General features: G+C 51.8%; 7 protein-coding genes across 7 annotated transcripts; 2 read left to right on the forward strand and 5 right to left on the reverse strand.

The window, feature by feature from the left end:
- Window positions 1-135: 135 nt before the first annotated feature.
- NCS57_01426700 (G domain-containing protein) lies at window positions 136-1,893 on the reverse strand (the record flags this gene model as incomplete). Its single annotated transcript, XM_053063875.1, has 2 exons — window positions 136-1,798; window positions 1,856-1,893. The coding sequence occupies 2 exons, from the start codon at window positions 1,891-1,893 to the stop codon at window positions 136-138; spliced, it is 1,701 nt and encodes a 566-aa protein (XP_052907208.1).
- Window positions 1,894-2,277: 384 nt separating this feature from the next.
- On the forward strand, window positions 2,278-4,502 carry NCS57_01426800 (G domain-containing protein; the record flags this gene model as incomplete). The annotated part of the gene is made up of 3 exons (XM_053063876.1): window positions 2,278-2,398; window positions 2,446-3,466; window positions 3,518-4,502. The coding sequence occupies 3 exons, from the start codon at window positions 2,278-2,280 to the stop codon at window positions 4,500-4,502; spliced, it is 2,127 nt and encodes a 708-aa protein (XP_052907209.1).
- Window positions 4,503-4,726: 224 nt separating this feature from the next.
- NCS57_01426900 (uncharacterized protein) lies at window positions 4,727-6,534 on the reverse strand (the record flags this gene model as incomplete). Its single annotated transcript, XM_053063877.1, has 3 exons — window positions 4,727-5,311; window positions 5,368-6,501; window positions 6,532-6,534. The coding sequence occupies 3 exons, from the start codon at window positions 6,532-6,534 to the stop codon at window positions 4,727-4,729; spliced, it is 1,722 nt and encodes a 573-aa protein (XP_052907210.1).
- Window positions 6,535-7,864: 1,330 nt separating this feature from the next.
- Window positions 7,865-9,220, forward strand: NCS57_01427000 (uncharacterized protein; the record flags this gene model as incomplete). The annotated part of the gene is made up of 1 exon (XM_053063878.1): window positions 7,865-9,220. One exon carries the CDS (start codon window positions 7,865-7,867, stop codon window positions 9,218-9,220), a length of 1,356 nt encoding a protein of 451 aa, XP_052907211.1.
- Window positions 9,221-9,305: 85 nt separating this feature from the next.
- NCS57_01427100 (Zn(2)-C6 fungal-type domain-containing protein) lies at window positions 9,306-12,766 on the reverse strand (the record flags this gene model as incomplete). The annotated part of the gene is made up of 4 exons (XM_053063879.1): window positions 9,306-10,058; window positions 10,506-11,486; window positions 11,538-12,469; window positions 12,520-12,766. 4 exons carry the CDS (start codon window positions 12,764-12,766, stop codon window positions 9,306-9,308), a joined length of 2,913 nt encoding a protein of 970 aa, XP_052907212.1.
- A 1,105-nt stretch (window positions 12,767-13,871) lies between these two features.
- NCS57_01427200 (Fe2OG dioxygenase domain-containing protein) lies at window positions 13,872-14,923 on the reverse strand (the record flags this gene model as incomplete). Its single annotated transcript, XM_053063880.1, has 2 exons — window positions 13,872-14,708; window positions 14,756-14,923. The coding sequence occupies 2 exons, from the start codon at window positions 14,921-14,923 to the stop codon at window positions 13,872-13,874; spliced, it is 1,005 nt and encodes a 334-aa protein (XP_052907213.1).
- A 2,938-nt stretch (window positions 14,924-17,861) lies between these two features.
- NCS57_01427300 (uncharacterized protein) lies at window positions 17,862-19,998 on the reverse strand (the record flags this gene model as incomplete). Its single annotated transcript, XM_053063881.1, has 6 exons — window positions 19,779-19,998; window positions 19,294-19,696; window positions 19,237-19,239; window positions 18,990-19,185; window positions 17,946-18,943; window positions 17,862-17,898 (listed from the first exon to the last, which is right to left on the reverse strand). The coding sequence occupies exons 1-6, from the start codon at window positions 19,939-19,941 to the stop codon at window positions 17,862-17,864; spliced, it is 1,800 nt and encodes a 599-aa protein (XP_052907214.1). The 5' UTR covers window positions 19,942-19,998.
- Between the last annotated feature and the right edge of the window lie 676 nt (window positions 19,999-20,674).

Below are 20,674 nucleotides of genomic sequence, written 5' to 3' on the forward strand. Positions count from 1 at the left end.
ACAGCGGAGGAGTTGGATGATCGACATGCAGGATCTGGGATGGACATGATGCGGTGGAGATGATGTCCGTCCGGCCGAGAAGACATGGGCAGGTTGAAGCCCGTGATGCATACACGATAAACGACTCTACACGAGTTACATGTTATTCGCCGAGTTGCTGGCCCAAGCAGCTCCCACGGAAACCAACCCCGGATTCACAGTCAAGACCCCCAAAGCCGCCGTCCCAACACCCGCGACGACGCCAAACAAGCCCATGGCCTGCTTCTGCGACTGCTTCCTCGCCCTTTGGCTCTCCATCTGAGCCTCTGCCGCCCTCTGTCTCCAAAGCGCCGCCTCTTGCTCCTCCTGCTGCTGTCGTTTCATCTCTTCTTGTTGTTCAAGAAGTGCTCGCATCTTTGCTTCGAGTTGTTTTTGTTTCTCTTCTGCTTCTTTGGCTTTCTGCTGTTCTTCTAGGACTCGTTTCTTTTCCTCCAAGATCCGCGTCTTTTCCTCTAGAATTCGTTTCTTCTCCGCTATTTCGCGCTTCTTCTCTTCTATTTCTCTGTCTCTGCGTTCTTGTTCGGCTTGCTGCCTCTTCCTTTCGTCTTCTTCCTTTTTCTTGCGCTCTTCTTCGCGCTGTCGCCGATATCTTTCCTCTTCTTCCTTTCTCTTACGTTCCTCCTCCATTCGTCGCTGTCTCTCCTCGTACTCGCGTCGCTGTCTTTCGGCTTCACGCTGTTGCCTCTCGGCCTCACGCTGCTGTTGCTCGATCTTGCGAGCCAGCTCTTTGACTTCTTCCGCGTACTGCGCTTGAGCTTCGCGAAACATTTTTTCGTCTTCAGCCCTTTCCTGCTGAGCTCTCCGAATGTCCGCCTCTTTTTCTTCCAGGGCCTCTGCCATTCGTCGCTGTTCTTCTTGAGCACGCCTGAGCATTGCTTCATACTCGGCCGTCTTTTCTTCGAGAAGAGTCTCGAGCGATATCTTGAGTGACGCCTGAGCCTCATTGGCGTCTTTGAGCTGCTTCTCAATGGCCTGTCTCTGTGTTGCAAACTCATGGGCTAACTTCTCGTTGGACTGCTTGATCATGTCCTCTTGCATTTCGCGCAGTTCCTTGATCTCCTCTTGTAATTGCGCCTTTGCAGCCGCGATTTCTCTCTGCACCTCTCGACCAGCTGCCGTCTCATCGAGATCCTTGTCTTCGTTGACCATCTCTTGTTGGATCTTGAGCACCGCCTCACCCGCTTTGTCGTGAACCTCGATGATCTTGCCGACGATGCTCTGGGCAGACCCTTCGTTGCCCAACCACCGAGCCACTTGACTGCCGCTCTTGTACATGGTGCCCCAAAACTCGGCTCGGCTCATGAGTTCCTGTTCCCGCTGATCGCCCACGTCTTTCGAGGCTTCATCAAGTGTGTCCCACATTGAAGTCGCCAAGATGACATGCCCAAAGGCTTCATCGCCGCAGAGCTCCTGAAACATCTTGAGATTCTTCATGGACGATCCCCGAACTCGATTATCGGTGATGCGATGGAGATAGACGATTCCAGCAAGTTTAACATCCTTCCTGTAGATCTGCGACAGGAAAAATGCCACGTCCTTGAGCACCTCGGTATCGGTGCGAGTAGTATCATCAAAGCCGGGCGTGTCGACGAGATAGACGCAACGATTGGGACTTTGCTGATAAGGAAAGACGCCGACAGCTGCGGTGTGCGAGACCAGGCTGTGACCGACCTTGACATCCTGGCCGGTGACTTTGCCAATGAATGTGCTCTTTCCAGCGCCCGTCACGCCCATTACGGCGATGACTACATCGTTGGGGCTGAGAAATTGTTAGTCCAATAAGTAAGTTGAAGCTAAGCATTCTTTGTTTACGTACCTCAACGAGAATGACTCTGGCGGTGTCAACTCCATCATGTCAACAACGACCTTTGCAACAATGTCTGATACCTAACATGCCGTCTCTTTAAGCTCTGGACTCACGGACATAAATACATTTCCCGGGCGTTCCAGGCTGGTCACAAGCCGTGGCTGATGCAACGTCCAAATAGTCTATTGACTGCCACTCAGCTCGCGATATCTCGAACGAATCACGTCCAGCCACTAATGCAACCCCTGTATCTGTGCTCGCTACAGCGTCCCCATGATTGGCGATTTAGCCATTGTCTCTCTTTCAGCTGGCGGTCTCGACCTTGGGTGAGTCTACCTTGGGTGAGTCTGCCTTGGCAGACACATAAATGCGCCCAGAACCCGGCTGTGGATTGATGGGTTGAGGAAGAGGGGACAGTTGAGACAGCAACGATGGCGGGAGAAACAAGGGACGTTTGGGTTGCTCTTATGGGCGTTACTGGCTCTGGGAAAAGCACATTTATTTCCCATTGCACTGGCCAGAAAGCCACTGTCGGAAATGGCCTCCAGTCCTGTAAGTATTGCGTGTACTCCAGCGAATACACTCTCATTCGCAACCAGGTACACGCAATGTTGAGGTCTACAGCTTCACCTACCGACCCGGACTCACGGTTCATTTGGTTGACACTCCAGGCTTTGACGACACCAACAGGCAAGATGGTGCTGTCCTCGGAGAGATCTCAGGATGGCTCAGCAAGACCTACACCGAGCAGATCTACCTCAGCGGCATCCTTTACTTTCATCGCATCAGCGACATCCGGATGCAGGGCACAGGAAAAATGAACATGTGGCTCCTCCGGAAGCTCTGTGGCCGCGGGGCGGTGAACAAGGTCGTTCTTACTACCACCATGTGGGAGTTGGTCGAAGAGAGCACGGCCGAGCAGAGACTGAAAGAATTGGAGGAGACGGAGGAGTTTTGGGGATACATGAAGAAAAATGGCGCAGGAGTCCATCGACACTACAACAACAAAGAGTCGGCACTGAATGTCCTTAGCCGGTTCGTGCCCCAGGAGCTCAATGTTGAGCCTGAAGTTATAAAGCTGGCTATACAGACTGAGCTGGCTGACGATCACAAAACTCTTGACCAAACCGGTGCAGGAAAGATGCTCAACGCGGAATGGGCTCAAGAGAAGGAGTCTCTTGAGAATGAGCTTGTTCAAGTCCGTGAAGCCATCAAGACGGCGACTCAGGAGCGAGACATGACCATGGCCAAGCTTCTACAAGAACAACAAGAGGAGATGAAGCAATCCGTCGAGAGGATGCGCATCGAGCAGGAGAAGCTTAGGGTCACGATGGAACAGTTGCATGCTGAGCGACTGGCCAAGATGAGGGAGATGCTGGAGCAACAGAGAGACGCTACCGAGTCTCTGAATGCAGACTTGCGGGAGAAGGAGAGGCAGCGACAACAAGAGCAGAAGCGCCACGAGGAGGAGAAGCTCCGAAACAAGAAACTGGCAGCTGAACAGCAGAAGACTATTCGTGGTTTGACGGCGAAGCTGAGCCCGGCGCAATCTCCCAGTGCTGCTGAGCCACCTCCATGGACTCCTCCGGCATCTGAAGCACATAAACCAGCAGGAACAAGGTACACATGACTCACTCTGGGCCCGCTTGATAGTCACTAACAAGATGATAGCAGGTATTTTGAACATACCCACAGCCAGGATACGGTCTTCAGCCCTCACTGGACGCTCGACTTTACTCCTGACGGGAAGAAGCTGATCGCTGGCCACAATCAGAAAATGATCTCGATTTTCAGCCGCAACGACCAAGGTCAATACCACATCACACAAGAGTTCAAATGCTGGAGCACGAGCAAGTGGAAACGAAAGAAGTATAGCCGAATCGCCGTCACCATGAGGCCAGACGGCCGGACCTTTGCCACATCCGCCGACAACCGACGTATCCAAATTTACGAGTTGGATGGCTCGGGAATGTTTCGTCAGATACAAAAGCTTGATCAGAAGGCTATGATGATGGCCTCGACGCCGGACGGCGAATACCTAGTGTCGGTCACGAATATGTTTGACGGCAAGGTCCAGGTTTGGAAGGGGTTCAATGCGCCTTTGACCATGAGGTGCGTTGAAGAGAAAATGGTGGAGGATCTTGGGGGCAGTGTCGCCAAACATATGGTCTTGAGTTCAGATGGGCGCCTAGCTTTGGTGTTGAGCGACAAGGTCATCTTGTGTGCCCTAGACAAGTCCACGGGAACTCTCACCGAAACACAAGTCCTACCTTCAGACTTGAGCACGATCGAGGGACTGGCATGGGCTCCAGATGGCCGCACCCTCGCGTCCTCGGGGTCCAGAAAGGAGCACGTCGAGATCTGGACCACGGGACACGACGGGCAAATGCAGCGGGCGGCAAAACTCGACATGCCCTTTGACTGGTGCAGACGCATGTGTTTCTCGCCTGATGGTAACTCCTTGGCCATTGCGTATGAATTTCAGGGCTGGTGTATGTGGATGAGGGATGAGCGGAGCCATGATGGATGGACCATGGTGTTGAACCGTCTAGCTGACCAGTCGGATCCAAAAGCGATGGCGTTTCACCCTGATGGAAAGTCGATCGTGCTTGCGTATATGAAGAGTCAGTTTATCTGGAGTATTGTGAGAAAATGAGAGGGTTTATCTGGGCGGTTATACAGCACCTTCCCTCGGCTGAATTCACATGCTACAATGTTTATTATCTTTTATTAGCATTTGATACCTATGCATGCCTGTTGTGTACGAGAAGAATCAAGCCAGTCCAAGTCTACAAGAGCATTAAGAATACCTCCCATCATGTACTCCCAATAATACAGACAGCCCCTAGTCCTCGGAAACTTCCACCTCAACCTCTCGTTTCAGCATGGGAATCCTAGCTCCTTTCTCAGAATTGGAAGCTCTAGTTGCTTCTTCTCTGAAAAACCATGCCCGAATACCAGCTCTGCAAACTCGGGACCAGAAACATCTGCCACCCACTGGCGGTCCGGGATCATCATCAATTGCGTCACGTTGCCTCTGCCCTTGATCATGACCTGCACACCAGAGACGCCATTCACGGCCGTGAGGTTGACGCCGTCATTTCGGTACGCAATCAACAGGGTCTGGAGAGCCGTGTGTATGCTTGTGTACCCTAGCTTGCCAACTTCTGCTGCCAGTGCGACATGGGGCTGATTATCCATCGTCCATGCCGACACGGAGCTCAGGCCCGCGCCGATAAGCTTGAAGACCTCATACTGGATACCGACGTACATACGGTCAGCTCGTCCGTGACGCGTTATGAGCCAGCCTTCGACAAAAACCTCGTTGCCAAAGATGACGAGACCCACGGCGACCTTCCATGTAGTTGTGAAATGACGGGCCATGGCGGGTTTTATCACCTTTTTCCACTTGAGTACCTTGAAGATCAAATCTACCACGGTGGTAGAGCCATTCAAACATGAAATCTTGAAAAGTCAGTAGCTGCGTCTTGTACGCCGTAATAAAAAAAATGTCAACTTACAATGTGGTGAGGGATTCCAGGGACGCCACTACGATCAGATGGCAGAGGCAGGTTGACAAGGATGTTGATGGCCGCTACCGCGCCGTTGATGATACCAATCTCTGTCGAGTAGGCGCCGAGGCCAACGCCATCAAAGGTATAGTCCCAGGAGCTAGTTATGGCATCCAGGACCGACGTGGCAAGCTGTACACTCTCAAAGAAGGGCTTGACGGTGCGGACAGCGTCAGCCCAGGGGACTCTGTTGTTGGCCAAGTGCTCAAAGTTGCCCTTGTTGAGGTGGCCTTCCCACTTGGGTGCTATGGCCCTGTCACCCAGGCTGGCTCTGTGTAAAGCGACCGCTGGCCAGCCGACGAGCAGAGAGACAAGAGTGAGAAGGGTGAGGTCCTGTCCGGTGAGCTTCTCCCATAGGTAGGAAAAGATTGGAAGATAAAGCTTCCGGTTGAGTAGGCTCTTAAGGCTCCGCGCGGCGTGGCTGATCTTGTCGTTGATGTGGATTGCTATCTTTCGGAGGGCCTCGAGGACAAAGTCGGCGATGTCCTTGCCCACTCGCTTCATGAACGTCTCAAAGCTGCATTTTCCTTTGATGAGACCCCAGATATCGTTTCCAAGAGTCTTAGCCAGATCTCCCAACGCGTTGATGATTGTCTTGATCTCGTCAATGGCTTCAGTCAGGAAGGGTGAGATGCCGTCTAGGTTGGAGTTTGCCGTGTTCAACCCTTGCGAGCTTCCGCTGTCCTTGAGAGAATCAAGACCGCCACCGTGTTGGAACTGGTCCAAGGCCCAGTTTTGGCTGATGCTGGCTGAATTGGTGGGTGTGGATGACTTCTTTGCGGCGTCATGATCCTTGGGGCCCTCTTCTGCTGCCTGCTGGGATCCGTCTTCTACTTTTTTAAGGAAGCCGGGGAGTACGCTGCGGATGGAATTGGCCATCCTGTCGCCAGCAACGTCGAGGCCGGCATTGACACAGGCCCCGATCGAGTTGGACCAATCCTTGACAAAGCCCCAGTTGGCGATGAGCCCGACGAGCTCGATGATGGCGTTGAAGCCGAACTTGACCTGATCAAAAGTCCACACGAGAGCCTTCCCAATGGCCTTGGCCGTATCTAGGACGAGCTCCCATGCGCGGCCTGCCCACTAAAAAATCGGAGTATGATCGAGTAAGACCATATCAAGGATGGAAACAGTGTATTGACAATATGACTGAACATGTCAAACGTGTGCTTGAAAATCTAAAAAAGGCCATTTTCAACGATCTCGATGAGGGCCTTAAGAACCAGCAAACTATGCATCTCCCTGGTGAGGGCTTATTCCTCTTGAGCGATCCCACCTTCAATCAAAGAGGAGATCTGCTGGCAACGCTGACATGGAATGGGTAAGCCCAAACATGTCCCTCATGGTGTCCTTGACGCTGACAAACTCTAGAAAACTGGCTGCTGCAGCCAAAAGTAGCACAGGCTTGGCCGGGCTCTCTGACGAAAAAGATATTTGGGAACCTAACCTCAGCGTTGTGGCACATCTGCCCGCACGTCAGCAGCCATATGTCCTTGACAATTCGGTGCCTGCCGTCTTCCAGACTGCTGCGTTCAAGATTCTACCTCCGGACCTTGATGAAGACGTGGCTGAAACGCAACGCAAGGGAGATCAAGAGGGGATTCAAGCCAGGGAGGTTGCCAAGGTCAATCAGGAGGTAACTTCGCAACAGAGTCCGGCTCAAGAGGACCGCTAGTCAGAGGTTTAGTGAATCTTATACACTGGTTCAAGTACGCGAGAATTGATCGGACGATAAAAGATGGGCTTGAACCTTTCGATACTGGCTTTATGTCTCATCTCCTTCAACTCTGTAGTCGGATACTCAATACACACTGCATTTTGGGAACCTTTTCCTCGGAGCAAGAAGACACCGGTCACCAGCACGAGATCAACTCTGCAATAGGTATGCGAAATTCGCGTGGGCATGGTCCAAACCGGCCAACCTAAATGACAGATCTTTCCCAGCTTTCGGGGCAAGCTGTTTTGTTACCCTTCCCCATGCACATGCCCGAGTTGCTCGCTAGCCTCCGTCATCGTGGTTTTAAGTGCAGCTTCACATATGTATCGCCCAAGTGCAATTTTTGGGGAAGTTAAAAAAAAATTAGGTGTCAAGGGATAAAGAGAAACATATAATCACAATAAACAAGCCTCTCTGCCATACATTATTTTTTTGCACTGTGAGGTTGCGTTTCCTGAGTCCTGTAGAGTCACTGCGTACCGGGATATGGGCGTGGCGGTGCACTGTGGCGTGTCATGGATCACCAAACGTGGCGGTGCGTTGCTGCATCAACCACCATTCCCAATCCCTAATCCTAACTCTAACCCCATCTCTAACCCCATCTCTAACCCCATCTCTAACCCCATCTCTAACCCCATTACCATGCTAAATTCACGATACCAAACGCCCTGCATGACTACCACTTCTCACAATTCAGGGCAGCCGTTCTATTGAACCTGCTCCAAAGTCATGTTCGACATCCAGCGCCTGATTTCCTGGCTAGACACCATCCCCGAAGTATGCGACTCGCCGCGAAAGCTTGACCCTCCCACCAATAAACGAAAAGCTGGGCAACAGGAGCCCAGTCCTCCAGCCTCCAACAAGGCTTCAGACACAATGGAACGTCAGACGCCAAAGAGACGCAAACTCGCTGACCCGAACCGTACACCGCGAGCCGCCGACTTTCCCGCCCCTGCCTCAAGCGCGAGCTCTGTGTCGTGGTCCGAATCTAGTGAAGGCGCCTCGCGGTCTAGCTCTCCCAAGAAGCAGATGCTGGGTCTACGACTCGAAGAGAAAGGACTCGAGTGCCGCCAGCTCAATATCGACACTGCGCCTCCCGCTGCGGCAGACCTACTCAACGCGATCCGAGAGATTGGAAGCGGCATCGAGATACTTCCCGAGGCACAGAAGGAGACTATTCTCAGCAGTCCCCATGTGCAGGGCCAAAATACACGACTATGGAGGTTCGCTTTTAAAGAGGCTGGTGAACAGGATGTTCTCCCAGGGCGCATTCCTCCTCCAGACGAGATCTCTCTCATTTGCGATCACGCCCGACAATGCCACGACAAGAGTCATGAGGAGTTCTCTTGGAACGTGGAGGTACACCACCGTCTTTTACAGGCCATTCTAAGGGAGCCGGGGACTTGCAAGGGAAAGCCGTTCAACTATTCAACCTGGTATGCCTGCGTTGTGTCCATTGTCACTGTGACTCGATTAATGATCATCTCTAGCACCACTGCTCGACCCCATCGCAAATACGTTCCCTACTCCTCAACAGCCAAAATGGTCGACTTTTGCCTCTACCTCGACGACGAAGCCGACACTGCAGCACTCCAAGCCCTCGGTCGCCGAACCCCAACATTGACTGTCAACCACACCGACTTTGCGCCCGTGCAACTAACGCCCATCGTCCTGAGTATTGAGACTAAGCGCCCGGGAAAGGAACTCGACGCGGCTCAGTTGCAAATGGGCGTTTGGCATACAGCCCAATGGGCATTCCTTGAATCTGTAATTGGCTTGACGGCACGTCCTCTGTCGGTTGAAGAGGAAATACTACGAAGGCAAAAGGCGGGTGCGGCACTCTCCGAGCTGGGGCTCATTCCAGGAATCATCATCCAGGGACATCGCTGGCACTTTGTCTTTTCGACGCGCGAGGGTAATAAGACGGTCCTATGGACAGAGCGACAGTTTGGAACCACGCAGAGCATCCTGGACACGTACTCTGTCGTTGCTGGCATTCGAGAGCTTTCACGATGGGCTAGGGATGTCTACGTGCCCTGGTTTCGGAAGAATGTTCTATCTGGATTTCGAGTTGAAGACGGATGAAAGGCGCCTGATGAATATTCGAAAAATTCTACTGCGGCATTTCATACATCGAGGCCACGAAAGCTCTCCCTTGAGGAATGAGCCATCACCTCAGAACAGCCCAAGCACTCGCACCAACAACACCAAAGATTCCCAGCCACCGCATCAACCCTCTGTTCACGTGCCACTTTGCGAACGATTCTATCGCTTGGCCATCGTTGATCCTCGGAAAAGGAACATCTTTGGGGACAGGAAGGTCCAATGCTCTGCACAACGGCTCCCAGCCATCTTTGACGTCCACAAAGAAAAGACGGTCTTGTGGCACATTCTCCTTGAGCCAGGCAATCTGTTGGTGGTAGACCTTGCTCGTCACCGGCTCCCTTTCGCCATACATGATCAGCCACTGCCGACGCAGCGCATCGATGTAGTCGACGAAGAAGCGCATCGTTGGCAGTGGGAACAGGACGAAGCGAAGGAACCATTGCGTCGCTGCGTTGCCGACGGCCTCCATACTGCGCTGCCACGCGTCTGCATCGCGGACGGTGCAGATTACCTTGGCATCGGGATAGAGAGTCATGAGTTCTGACACGAGGCCGCACCCTGGTGAGTCGGTGATGGCGACGAATCCATCGGTGCGACTCTTGATGAGGTCCAGGTTGGCGCGTCTTGTGGCTTCATCTTTTGGCGGCCACTGGTTCAAAACCTTGATCCAAGTCTTGATCTCGGCTTCTGGACCAAGGGTGGATTGTGTGCCGCCGTGATACACCGGGCCGTCGAGCAAGATTTCGAGTGCTTTGCTGAATGAGGCTGTTCCGGTGCGAGAGAGACCGGCGCCAATGACTTGCAGTTTAGCGCCTGGCTTTGGATGTGAATATTCCTGGCCCATTATGAATACGAGAAAACAGAGAGATGAAAGAAGCCGTGAATCATTGAGATGATTGAGTAGCCTTGATTGAGTTATATGCATTTATGTCGTTCAAGCCTTTGTGTAAGCCTAACCTGCTGGAGTCTTACGCAGCGCGACTAATGCGTCATGCGTCAACATCCCTGTAGTTATTAAGAAATACTCTAACTAGGGTGTAGATGTCACGTCGCTTCAAGTACTTTTTAGCAGGGTTGCCTGCCGATCAAGCTTGGCTGAGAGAGTCCAAGGAAGAAGTCCGAGGATAAGCTGACGGCATCACAGCCTCAATTCACATCCATGTCGGTTACATGCTCCCCCATCATCTTGATTGAGAGACATCTTGCACGCGAGTAATTCTCTTGTTCAACTCACTAATGGCCAACAGCGCATGTCTCTACACACATCCATCCACGTAGAACAATCACCACTACCCTCGGCTTCATCCCTCCTCCTCCAAACCTCGACCAGAACATCTTTTGTCACTCGATAGCTCTCAAATCCAGATTTTGAGAAGCCCTTGTCTAGCCAGGCTGAGATGTGGTGTCGCTGTCGAATAGACATGGCCTCTGCCCCAGCGATGAATGCAGGCCACGCTGTTCCGGGTCCAAGAAGACCGTGCTGTTCGAGAGCGTCGTCGAAGGAGTGGAGGAATTCTATGACGTCGTTGACACTATCTTGGAGGACCAGAGGGTTGACGTTTCGTATCCGTCGGTAGAAGAAAATGACGAGAGCAGAACCCAAGGCGCGCACCATGTGCATGTGTGGTGTACCGCCAGGAACAGGACTCAAGCTCGCAGTTGAATCCGTCTCTGCCTCGTGACGAGACTTGAACAGGCACACGGCATTTTCTAGGTACGATGCTCTGGGTTGTAACGACACCAGGATTTCGGCGTCTGACTTTTTCCTGGTCGAGAGGCGGTCCATGACGTTGGCGAGGCGTGTTATTTGTGACACAAGGCTTAACCATGTTTCCGGAACGCCGTATATCTGCATATACATGTTTTCATGGTCTTGCGATGTATCCGCTAGATGAATAGCTTTGATATCGCGTCTTGACTCCTTCTGTCCGTGACTAGAATGTAGTTTTCGCGGCTCGAGATGGAGAAAGTTATCAGGGGTAATGTCGGGGTTAATGGATTGCACAGGCACGTTGTTTGTCTGCTGTCGTTTTGTCATGTTTGAGCGTGAGAAGGGGGCTTCTATGGTGTGGTTCTCGTCGCGGAAGACGTATGTGCTTTCTGAGACGATGCGCATCCAGGCGTAGATGTTGTGTAGAATGCGGGCGCGGCGGGATATGGAAGGTTTTGTGAGTCCTCGCCAGCTTATCAGGCGCTCCATTTCTGTGAGACACCATCTTGTATCGTCTTGATTGCCGGAGAGCAGCTAAGAGAAAATAATTAGCGATGAAACTGATGGAAGAGAATATGTGCTCACAGAGGTTGCCAAGACAGCGCTGATTCCCATGAGCTGCTCCTTGTACTTGGCCTTGTTTGGCGGCTGACACTCCTTCTCGAGACTAAGTCTCAGATGATGCTTCGCAGCCTCATATGTCCGATTTGAAAGAGACTTCCAATGGTCCCCAGGTCTTGCGAGGGCCGGAAACGTTGCAGAGTTCAACGAGAGGTGAAACGATGAAACGGCGATCAGCGCGTAAAAGATGGCTAGGTTGGCGTGCTTTATTTGGTCCTTGTCTGCGTCCAGCACTGTGAGTTGGCTCAGTGTCATGATTGCGGCGGGATAGTGAAGAGTTCTCCAGGCGGACTTTTCGTTGATGGGGAGGGATCCCATTTGGCTGATGACGTCGTCGTTAAAGTGTCGTAGAAGCAACGCCGCATCTCCAACGAGATCAATCTGGGGCCATGCCACATCGTCGGGAGTCGTGTCAACGGAAAGCATCGGATCAAGCGTCTCTGAAAAATTGACCGTAGGTTCGGTTGGCCAGTTGAGATTCATGGGCAGAGCACCCAGACCATCCTGCGGGTTCATCGGAAGAGGGGGATTGTCGAGGATGCTCACGTCCCAAGTGAACAAATCTCCCCACTGCAAAAAGTCAAGCGAGCTCGAGGAAAAATCTGTTGATGTTTCCGGCCTCATGGGATCAAAGATGACAGATTCAGAGTATCCTTCACTAAGGTCATCAATGTCCATTCCGCCGAACGAGACGGGGTCGGAAATGGCGGTTCCGACAGAGTGGCAGGGTTCTGATTCGAACTTGAAGACCCGGAAGGGGCCAACTTCGTAGGTGCTTGACGAATGGTCCTCAATCTCGAGGGATTTTGACTCTTCGTCGATTTCACTGAGGGCTGCTGCTATGGTGGAGGGAACATTGTTGACCAAAGCACTGCTCATGGATTCTCTACCCTTCTCTGGAGCATAATCAGATTCAGATTCACGCAAAGGATAAATGAGCACTCACCAGTGTATAAATGTCGCCTCGAAAACTGCTCTCCCCCAGCTTCCGCCAGTTGAGGAGGCTGTCTATCATACACTTCCTTTCCGGTAGATATCAACCACCTCAACGCAGGCGTAAAGCCTTCGCAGGCAAGTCCAGCAAGCCGGCATCGGTTGCATTTCGGCACAGACTGGTCGCACTTGAGATGACGTTTCCGACAAGTCTTGCACCCTCCAAAAGAATGAGTCCGCCTAGATCTTGAGTTGCTCATGTTGAAGAGAAATTAGGGTGTTTGCTTGGACTTATCATGGGAAGATAGAGTCGTTAGTTAATGGATTTTGAAAAGGGAAGGGGCTCGGGATCTCCTTCCAGATTCGACAGGGGCTTATCTTGTGCCGAAGGAGGCCGCTTGACGTGTGGGCGATGAGTGGCCAATTGAGACTCGATATGAGAAATATCAGCTTCTCATTGGTTGTTCAAGATTGAGCTAGACGCAGACGCAAGGTTCCCCACGTTTTGGCACATGAACTTGTCAAACGGTCAGAGTGAAGTTTCTTAATGAGAGTGATTGAGGCAGGGAATGTAGAGGATGAAATGGACTCTTACCCATGACCAAGGTCATATCCCCTTGAAATTTCTGCGTCACGCATGTTTTGGCTGTTGTGGTGCTTTCAATGGCGCGACCGACGACGCCCTTTGCCGTGTCATTGATAACAAGTCTCCACTTGGGCGAAGCCGGAGAAGTGGAGCCCCCGGCATCTCGGGGAACCACCGGGTCTACCGCTCTTTGCACAGATTGGCTTGATCATGCGGATTGTGATCCTGCCGGTTGGTTGATTCGAATTTGATCATGCTGCTTTCTGATCTTGTTGATCATGCGGCTGTTCAAGTCCCTATCTCGACCCTATGACCACTGTATCAACGGTAAAGGTATAGGGTATTCTGCACATAAGGACCGAGGTAAGGTCATTTGTCCTGTTGAACAACACCTTTACATCGTTAAACACGTTTTTCATCTTATTCATATTCCTCTCTGTATTCGAGGCGTGAAGGGTAGTGCTGTTTTAGTGTAGAAACCTATTGTTTTCATTTGTGATGGCAATTTCCTTTCACACGTGGAAGACGGAGTCAGTCACCTAAAAAAGAACACACTTGTCAACGCCCAATCCCATCCAACGGCGATGGATGAACAACCCCTAGACCACGCAGAATATCACAGGAATAATCCAGTAAATGAATGTTAAACAATCTTGTTCCCTAAAATGCAGACTTCGCTAGCTATAGCATACATGAGGATCTCAATCCATATCATCCACTCATTCCTCCCAAGTTTTTTGACCGGGGGCCCATTTTTCGTCCATCAGTTATACAATCACTTAAGCAGTAGCAGTAAACAGCGCCTCAATTCGGCGGTTGTTCCACTCCCAAGCAGTGACATCCTCATACTTGCAAGGCGTAGCATCAGTGATGAACTCCTTCAGGGGCAGCAGGGAAGCGTTGCGGTTGGGCTTGGCAAAGTAGGCGATCGAGTATCGCTCGGGGATCACCCGCTCGTCGCCCGCCTTGATCGTGGGAGGGTATGTGACGCGGTGGCAGGCGGCCTTGAAGGTGTCGTTAGTTAGGCGCTGGAGAGAGTCGCCGATGTTGAGGATGATGTCGGTTGGCGCTGAGGACTCGACGTTTCGGAAGTTTCCAAGGTTCTCTTGGTCTTCGACCTGGAGACCGCCTGTGGAATCCTGGAAAAGCATGGTGATGGTGCCAAAATCGGTGTGCTCGGCGATGCGGGTCGCGGTACCGTCAGCGAGCTCGGAGGCAGGAATGGCTGGGTAGTGAAGAAGACGGAACTCGTTCTCGGCGCGGTTGTGGAGGGACTTGAGGTGATCCTCAGAAACACCGAGGGCAATGGCAAGAGCGGTGAGGATCTGGAGTTCGGTCTTAAAGGCCTTCTCGTAAAAGTTCTCCATGAACTTGCGGAAGCCAGGGAGGCTCTCCTCAGGAACCCAGAGGTTGTCAACGAGGTCATCAGTGGCGGAGCCCATGTCGAGAGTCTCCTTGATGTCACGGGTCTTGAGAGGACCAAGACCCTTCTCGTAGCCGCTAATGTTGGCAACGTTCTCCTGGCCGACGTAGCTGTATCCTCGGTTGGGGTTCGCCTGGGGAGGGTGCTTGGCGATCATCTTTGTCTCGTGGGAAAGGTTGAAGAACTTTTTGGTCTGCGGGAGTTAGATAAGCTACATAGGTATTTGGTCGAGTGTCTTACCTGTTCAAACAGCTGCTTAATGTCCTCGGCAGGGATACCGTGGTTTTGGAGCTTGACACATCCTCGCTTCTTGAGGAGGGCGAGGAGGCTCTCGCAGAACTCCTTCTTCTGGGTCTCGGTTCCGAAGAACAGGGACATGTCGAGGGTATCAGCGTTGATGGCAGCCATTGTTGCGGTTGTGGATGCAAAGGTGGCTGTGAAGAAGAGTAGAGTAGAGTAGAGTAGAAGTATGAGGAGTAGTGTTGATTGATCTGAGCTTGATGAATTGTTTGACCAAGAAGCCGTCTCATCTATTCTTAAATACTTGACGACCTCGGAATCAGTTGCTCGTTCCCAATCTCACAGCCTTCCATTTTCGTTTCAATCGTAATCCAGACAAGACATCTCAATCAGGAACAACAACACCACGTTGCCAATTAGTGCGATCCCTATCTACCGAAGCCGTCAAGAGCCGCTCCTTCCAGCCTAGAACTGCACCAGAACAAACCCCCGGGCTTGCCGAACCGCGTGGCAACCAGACCAACCTAGACAGAGATCCCGAGATACGTATTTGATCGGTTATCCTCGCTGGGTGACGAGATAAGGGGAAGATTCTACCCCGCAAAAAGCCATGAAGAGGGCTGAGCGCTACTGATAGTTGGCGTGGGGTAGGGGCGCGAAAGAGGTAGGAGATCCCGATGTCTGGCCTAATCCGTCTTGGGCGTTGGAATTGTTCGGATGGAGGGTCCTACAAAGTGTGTTCCTTTCAACTTCTATCATCAAGAGCAATTAAATTGGTGATTTCAAATGCCGGCTTAAACCGTGGGCCGTTTGTGCCGAGTGTAGGTGTTGCACTTGCGGATTCACGGGGAGCGATCGTGGATTGGCTCCCTTTGCTGTCGTGTTAGCCATACCGACATGCACAGAGAACACCGGACATACAAGGATACTGTCCTTATGTTGATAACCACAGTGAGTAATTTAGTATCAAAATGTTAGACCAGATGTACCTCCATCTACGTAGACCCTAGGCGGTCATACAGGTCCAGCCCCTCGACGAGATCCTTTGCCGCCGTCTCATTGACCCCTGCAAGTTCTGCGAGTGATGGAAGAGGAAGAACATAGCCCGCCACACGCTCAAACGCTCCATGTGCTTCCCTGTAGAGGACTAGCCCCCAAACCTCACAGTTGAAATGGTGTCCCTAGAAGAGTTGGGAGACTTCCATCAACCAGAGGTCTACTACTTTGCCGTCTTCGTAGGAGGAATCGATCGTATCAGGGTAGTAGGCAAGATGTGCAGAGGTACAATCGTCAAACTGGGCTCTTCGTCTGGCGGAGCCGGAACAGAGCTTCTGGGGCTTCATTCATGCCCGTACTTTGAGGGTGGCAGACTGGATCTCGCCGCTGCGGGCCACTGGTATCTTCCATTTGACATCGAAGGTTAGCACATCGATCGCGTCCTTTGTGTCCCGTTCTCGTTCTACCATGTTGATGGCGCCTGAGATCGAAATCCAAGACCAGCTTGGCCCTGCACGGCGGGACGGGCAAGGTTGAGGCTGTTCTGCCATCCAACCAAGGTCGATGGCCCAGAAATTGGCGAATAGTCCCGCCACATAGTCAGTTCCCATCCCTTTAGCCACATCCTGCCCGATGGCTTCAATAGCAACGTATCAGTCGCCAGGGTTCGTCATCTTTCGCCTGGTGTAGGTAGCAAGAAGCTCGATCCATGTCCAATGCGCCCCATCACCACTCAAGGCAAACAGATCCATCTCATCGCCATACCTCCTCGACTCCAGAACCTGTGGCAATCGCATGCCGCCGTCCGACATTCTCTCAGACCGGTAGAGCCATGAAGAGTAGTACAGAATCCGCGGCGAGAGAACGTGCTCCTGAAGAGTCCATGCGCGGTGGTTAATAGGATCTGGATCCCCTTCTCGACCGCATGTGGGACGAGATACACCTCTCCTCTCGTTGCAGTTTCTGATATGAAGGCTACCTTGGAAATAGGCTTTGCTTTCTCGGGGCATTCCCGGGGCTGGAGAAAGCCCTCGTAGCAGCTCACGGCGCTGGCAGCAGATATTGTGACTGTGGCGCCACGATAGATATCGCCCATCTTGGCCAATTGACTGCCTTTGTCATCGTTGTCGTCCTGGATGATACAAAGCGAGTCGACCCAGATATGTGATGTCCCATCGAGACTTCGGGCAACTTTGATAGCATCCTGGACCGACTTGGCAAACCGGCAACAGTGATAGACGTGTGGTACGCAGTGAATCTTGCCTGGGTGAGTTTGTACTCTTGATCGCCTCCCCAGCAGTAACTCAGGGCGGCATATGCGAAATTCTGATGATCAAGGACGAGGCACACAATGGAATCGTCTTGGCCTAGTTTCAGGAGCCTAGCTGGAGACTCGCAAGTGCCCTTTGAAGAACACTTGGGGTGGTTTGTTAGACAGTTGGAGAGCCAGGAACTAGCTTAGAATACACTCGGAGCAGATCCAGGCTCCAAGTTGGGTAGGACGCGATTCACAACATTATGGACGGGATCCCCTATATTGGATGAGTTGATTCAAGAGATTAAGGTTTAGGAAGAACTACCTTCTTGTGTGAACGCGAAAAATGGTCTCACTATCCTCTTGAACCACACATCGAGCGTATCTCCTAGGCCGTAGCACAACGAGACCTTGATGGGCTCCGAGTTAACCCTTAAGAGTAGCGTAGAATGTGCAGCCGTTTTCTGCACCGTGTACGATGTCGTCAAACGTGAGGTTGAGGGAGATGGATTGGTCGCCATCTGGCTCAAAGTGGAACTTGGATTTGCATCTTCTGGCAGAACGTGCAGTAATGCACCCAAGACCAACCCATTTTGAACTGGATATGGCGATGGAATAGGTAGACAATCAAGTAAGTTGTCTCCAGTCAGTGAAATGTAAGGACTCATCGAGAACAGAACCCCAACTGAGCAAGACACCCAACATGCAGCCAAGAGTGCCCAGTCACGTGTTCCATGTAATAATATGATATGGATAGAGCAACTCATAAGAACAATCTAAATGTTTCGTTGAATTATTAGGTCTATTTTATGTTGATAGTAATAAGTATTCTATGTTGCATCCAGGCTTGACTCGTTATTTCTCGGATGACGGCTCATAATAGGCGCCCAATCTATCTCATGTTAGCAACTTGCTGTCTACAATGAAGAGCAGACTTACCCAATAATCACATAACAGGCATACATCAGGGCTCCTTTCAGCCCAACGGCCCTAACACTCGTACTGGTACGACTCAAGATGAGCAGGTTGATCAACAACCCCGTGCCCACCAACGTCGTCGTCTCAAACACGTTGAAGGCCATCTCAAGGTCCCGGTGCAGCATCCAGGCTATCAGGACCGTCAGGGGTGCCACGCACAAGGCGATCTGAATCGCCGAGCCCACCGCGACTGAGATGGCTAGGTCCAGCTTGTTCTTGGTGGCAACCGTCACGACCGTCACGTACTCGGCAATGTTTCCAACTACCGGGAGGATGATGAGGCCGATCATTCCTTCCGAGAGGCCGCCTTCGTGGGTTACGTCGTCGATCTCTTTGACCAGGAATTCAGCGTTCATCGACATGAGGGCTGATGTGAGGACCAGCACCGTCACGGATGCAAATGTTCCGCTCGAGTTTGTTGGTCGAGATGGTTGAAGAGCAGACACCTCGTGGGCGTGTTCCGGCAAGAACTGACTTGCGATAGTCCCGTCGTTTAATGAAGAGTCTCGGCTGTGAAATCCTTGGCTAGCGCTTAGTGAGCGTGAGCGGGAATGTCCCCTTGCCCGGAAACCCTGTTGGTATGAAGAGCCAAGTCGAGAATCGGGTCGTGCGGGATCTCTATTCACAGGTTCCTCCTCGACAATCTCCGGATTCACTCTCGACTGACCCCTATCCAGGGTGGTGCTCCTCGCACGGCTTTGAGCATTCTGGTCTGCGAAACGGATACTTCGAGATCCAGCATTGGCCTGAGATAGTGACGCCTGCCCGCGGCGATGTCGGGTGTTGCCTGGTTGAAGATTCTGCAGCGGAATAGGCAGTGCTTCTACTGTTTTGGGTCTCATCTCATATGCAAAGTATATGACGTAAATGACGAGCACGACCAGGGAAGAAGCGCGGCTCATGCTGAGAGCGGCCTCACTCCTCTTGCCCTTCATATGAAATGTGTAGTCAAAAGCCGTCTTTCAAAGTCAGCATATACACTGCAAAAATAAGTGAAAAACTCACAGGTACCAAAATGACAAAAACCGAAATGAAGAGCAGGCACGCCAGGAGCTCTGATTCTTCCACGCTGCAGTGAGGGTCATGGCTGGACATGCTACTGGCCAGAAGAGCAGAGCCGAGAATCAAGAGGAGATTCACGAGCACACTGCCTAGAATGGATGCTTGAACGATGCGAATATGGTCATTCACCAGCGCAACCCTGCAAAAAGAGTCAATACTCGGCTTCAATGCGGTTCTCGGCATTTCTTACACTCTGGTAACGAGTCAGTAAAAGCATTCCAGTGAAAAGCACGTCAGAAAAACTCACAAAATAATCAACTCGACGAGATTGCCGAGGGTAATGTTCAAAAGCGCTCCGATAGTGTCTCCCGCCTCGATCGCTATCCGCTCAGTAGCGTCCGTCAACATGACAGATAGCGGAATAATGGCGATGGCGTTGGTGATAAATGTGACCAGGGGTGAGAGGTCGTACGAATGAGCCGCCAGACCGATGGGCACGAAAATGAGAAGCCAGTTGAGCTTTGATGCGACCAGAGTCGCTCGAATCTGACCGAAAAAGCCGAGATTTGCGTCGTTGTTGCTACCGTGGTCGAATCCATTCCATTCCAAGGGCTGAGTCTCCAAGTCGGTGAGATTCGAGCTCGCCAGCTGCTGATAGCGAAATCCATCTCCAAATCGCGATGATGCACGCAGTGCTCGCTTTATCGTGTCTTTTCACCAGCTGCTTCATCAGTACACGCGATCTCTTTCACTTCAAACATCCGGCAAACCCGGGGGAGGGGCCTCTCGCACCTCGCAGGCTAAAGCCTACCCCTGAGACTTGGTGGTGACCGCCGGAGGCCTCCTGGTCGAGGAGGCGCGGCGAGCGTTCGTCGGGCGAGTCGTCTTCATCTTGGCTCGCACTCAGAGGAGAGCAGTCGTTATACCTGGGGGCCTCGGCGACGAGAGAACCCATTGAGGAAATGCTGTGAAAAAGATGGCAGTTTTTTTTTCGCAGGGGAAGCTGGCAAAAACAGGAGGGGCAATTTAAAAGGACATCTCACGATGGAGGCGGCCGCTAATTATTACCCCTGAATCCAACCTGGGGCCCTTAATTGGAAACATTGGGTCCTTAGTGGATGTGTGAGGGATTTAGCCTTGTTCTCCCTCCGTAGGAGCCGCGCCGCCCAGATCCTTTGGCTGGCATTGATTAAGCAGACGCCGCCTGTTTGTCCCATTCCCCCTATCATTTATCTCTTTATCTAGCTAATAAAGTTCCTCCACGTATCGTTCGCTTCTTCCCCCACGGTTCAAGGCCTGCCTCGCTCACCCTCATCTCCTTGACGTGTGACGCCCCACAACCGTGCCCTTGCAAAGACGAACCATGCATAAAAGCAAATCGCAATTAAAGACGTTGTTAACCGATGGGCGACGTTTCATCCGCTAGCTGCTTGGTTTCAATCTGAGGCTGACTTTGTATGGACCTTGACGATTCTGTTATGCTCACCGACTTGGAGGGACAGGAATGAGAACTGGGGCTTATTATTAAGCCCCAGGAATTTGGTCTTTGTTTCCGGGTCAATAACCGCGTAATTATTGCCACTATCGATGAAAACCGAGAAACGCATTTCACGCGTATCGACGTCGGCGAGACCCACGTATGATGCAAGACAAAAAAGACGACAAGAGAGTGGATATCTGGCATGCCT

Source organism: Fusarium keratoplasticum, chromosome 12, assembly GCF_025433545.1.
Source record: "Fusarium keratoplasticum isolate Fu6.1 chromosome 12, whole genome shotgun sequence".
In the NCBI taxonomy this organism is placed as follows: domain Eukaryota; kingdom Fungi; phylum Ascomycota; class Sordariomycetes; order Hypocreales; family Nectriaceae; genus Fusarium; species Fusarium keratoplasticum.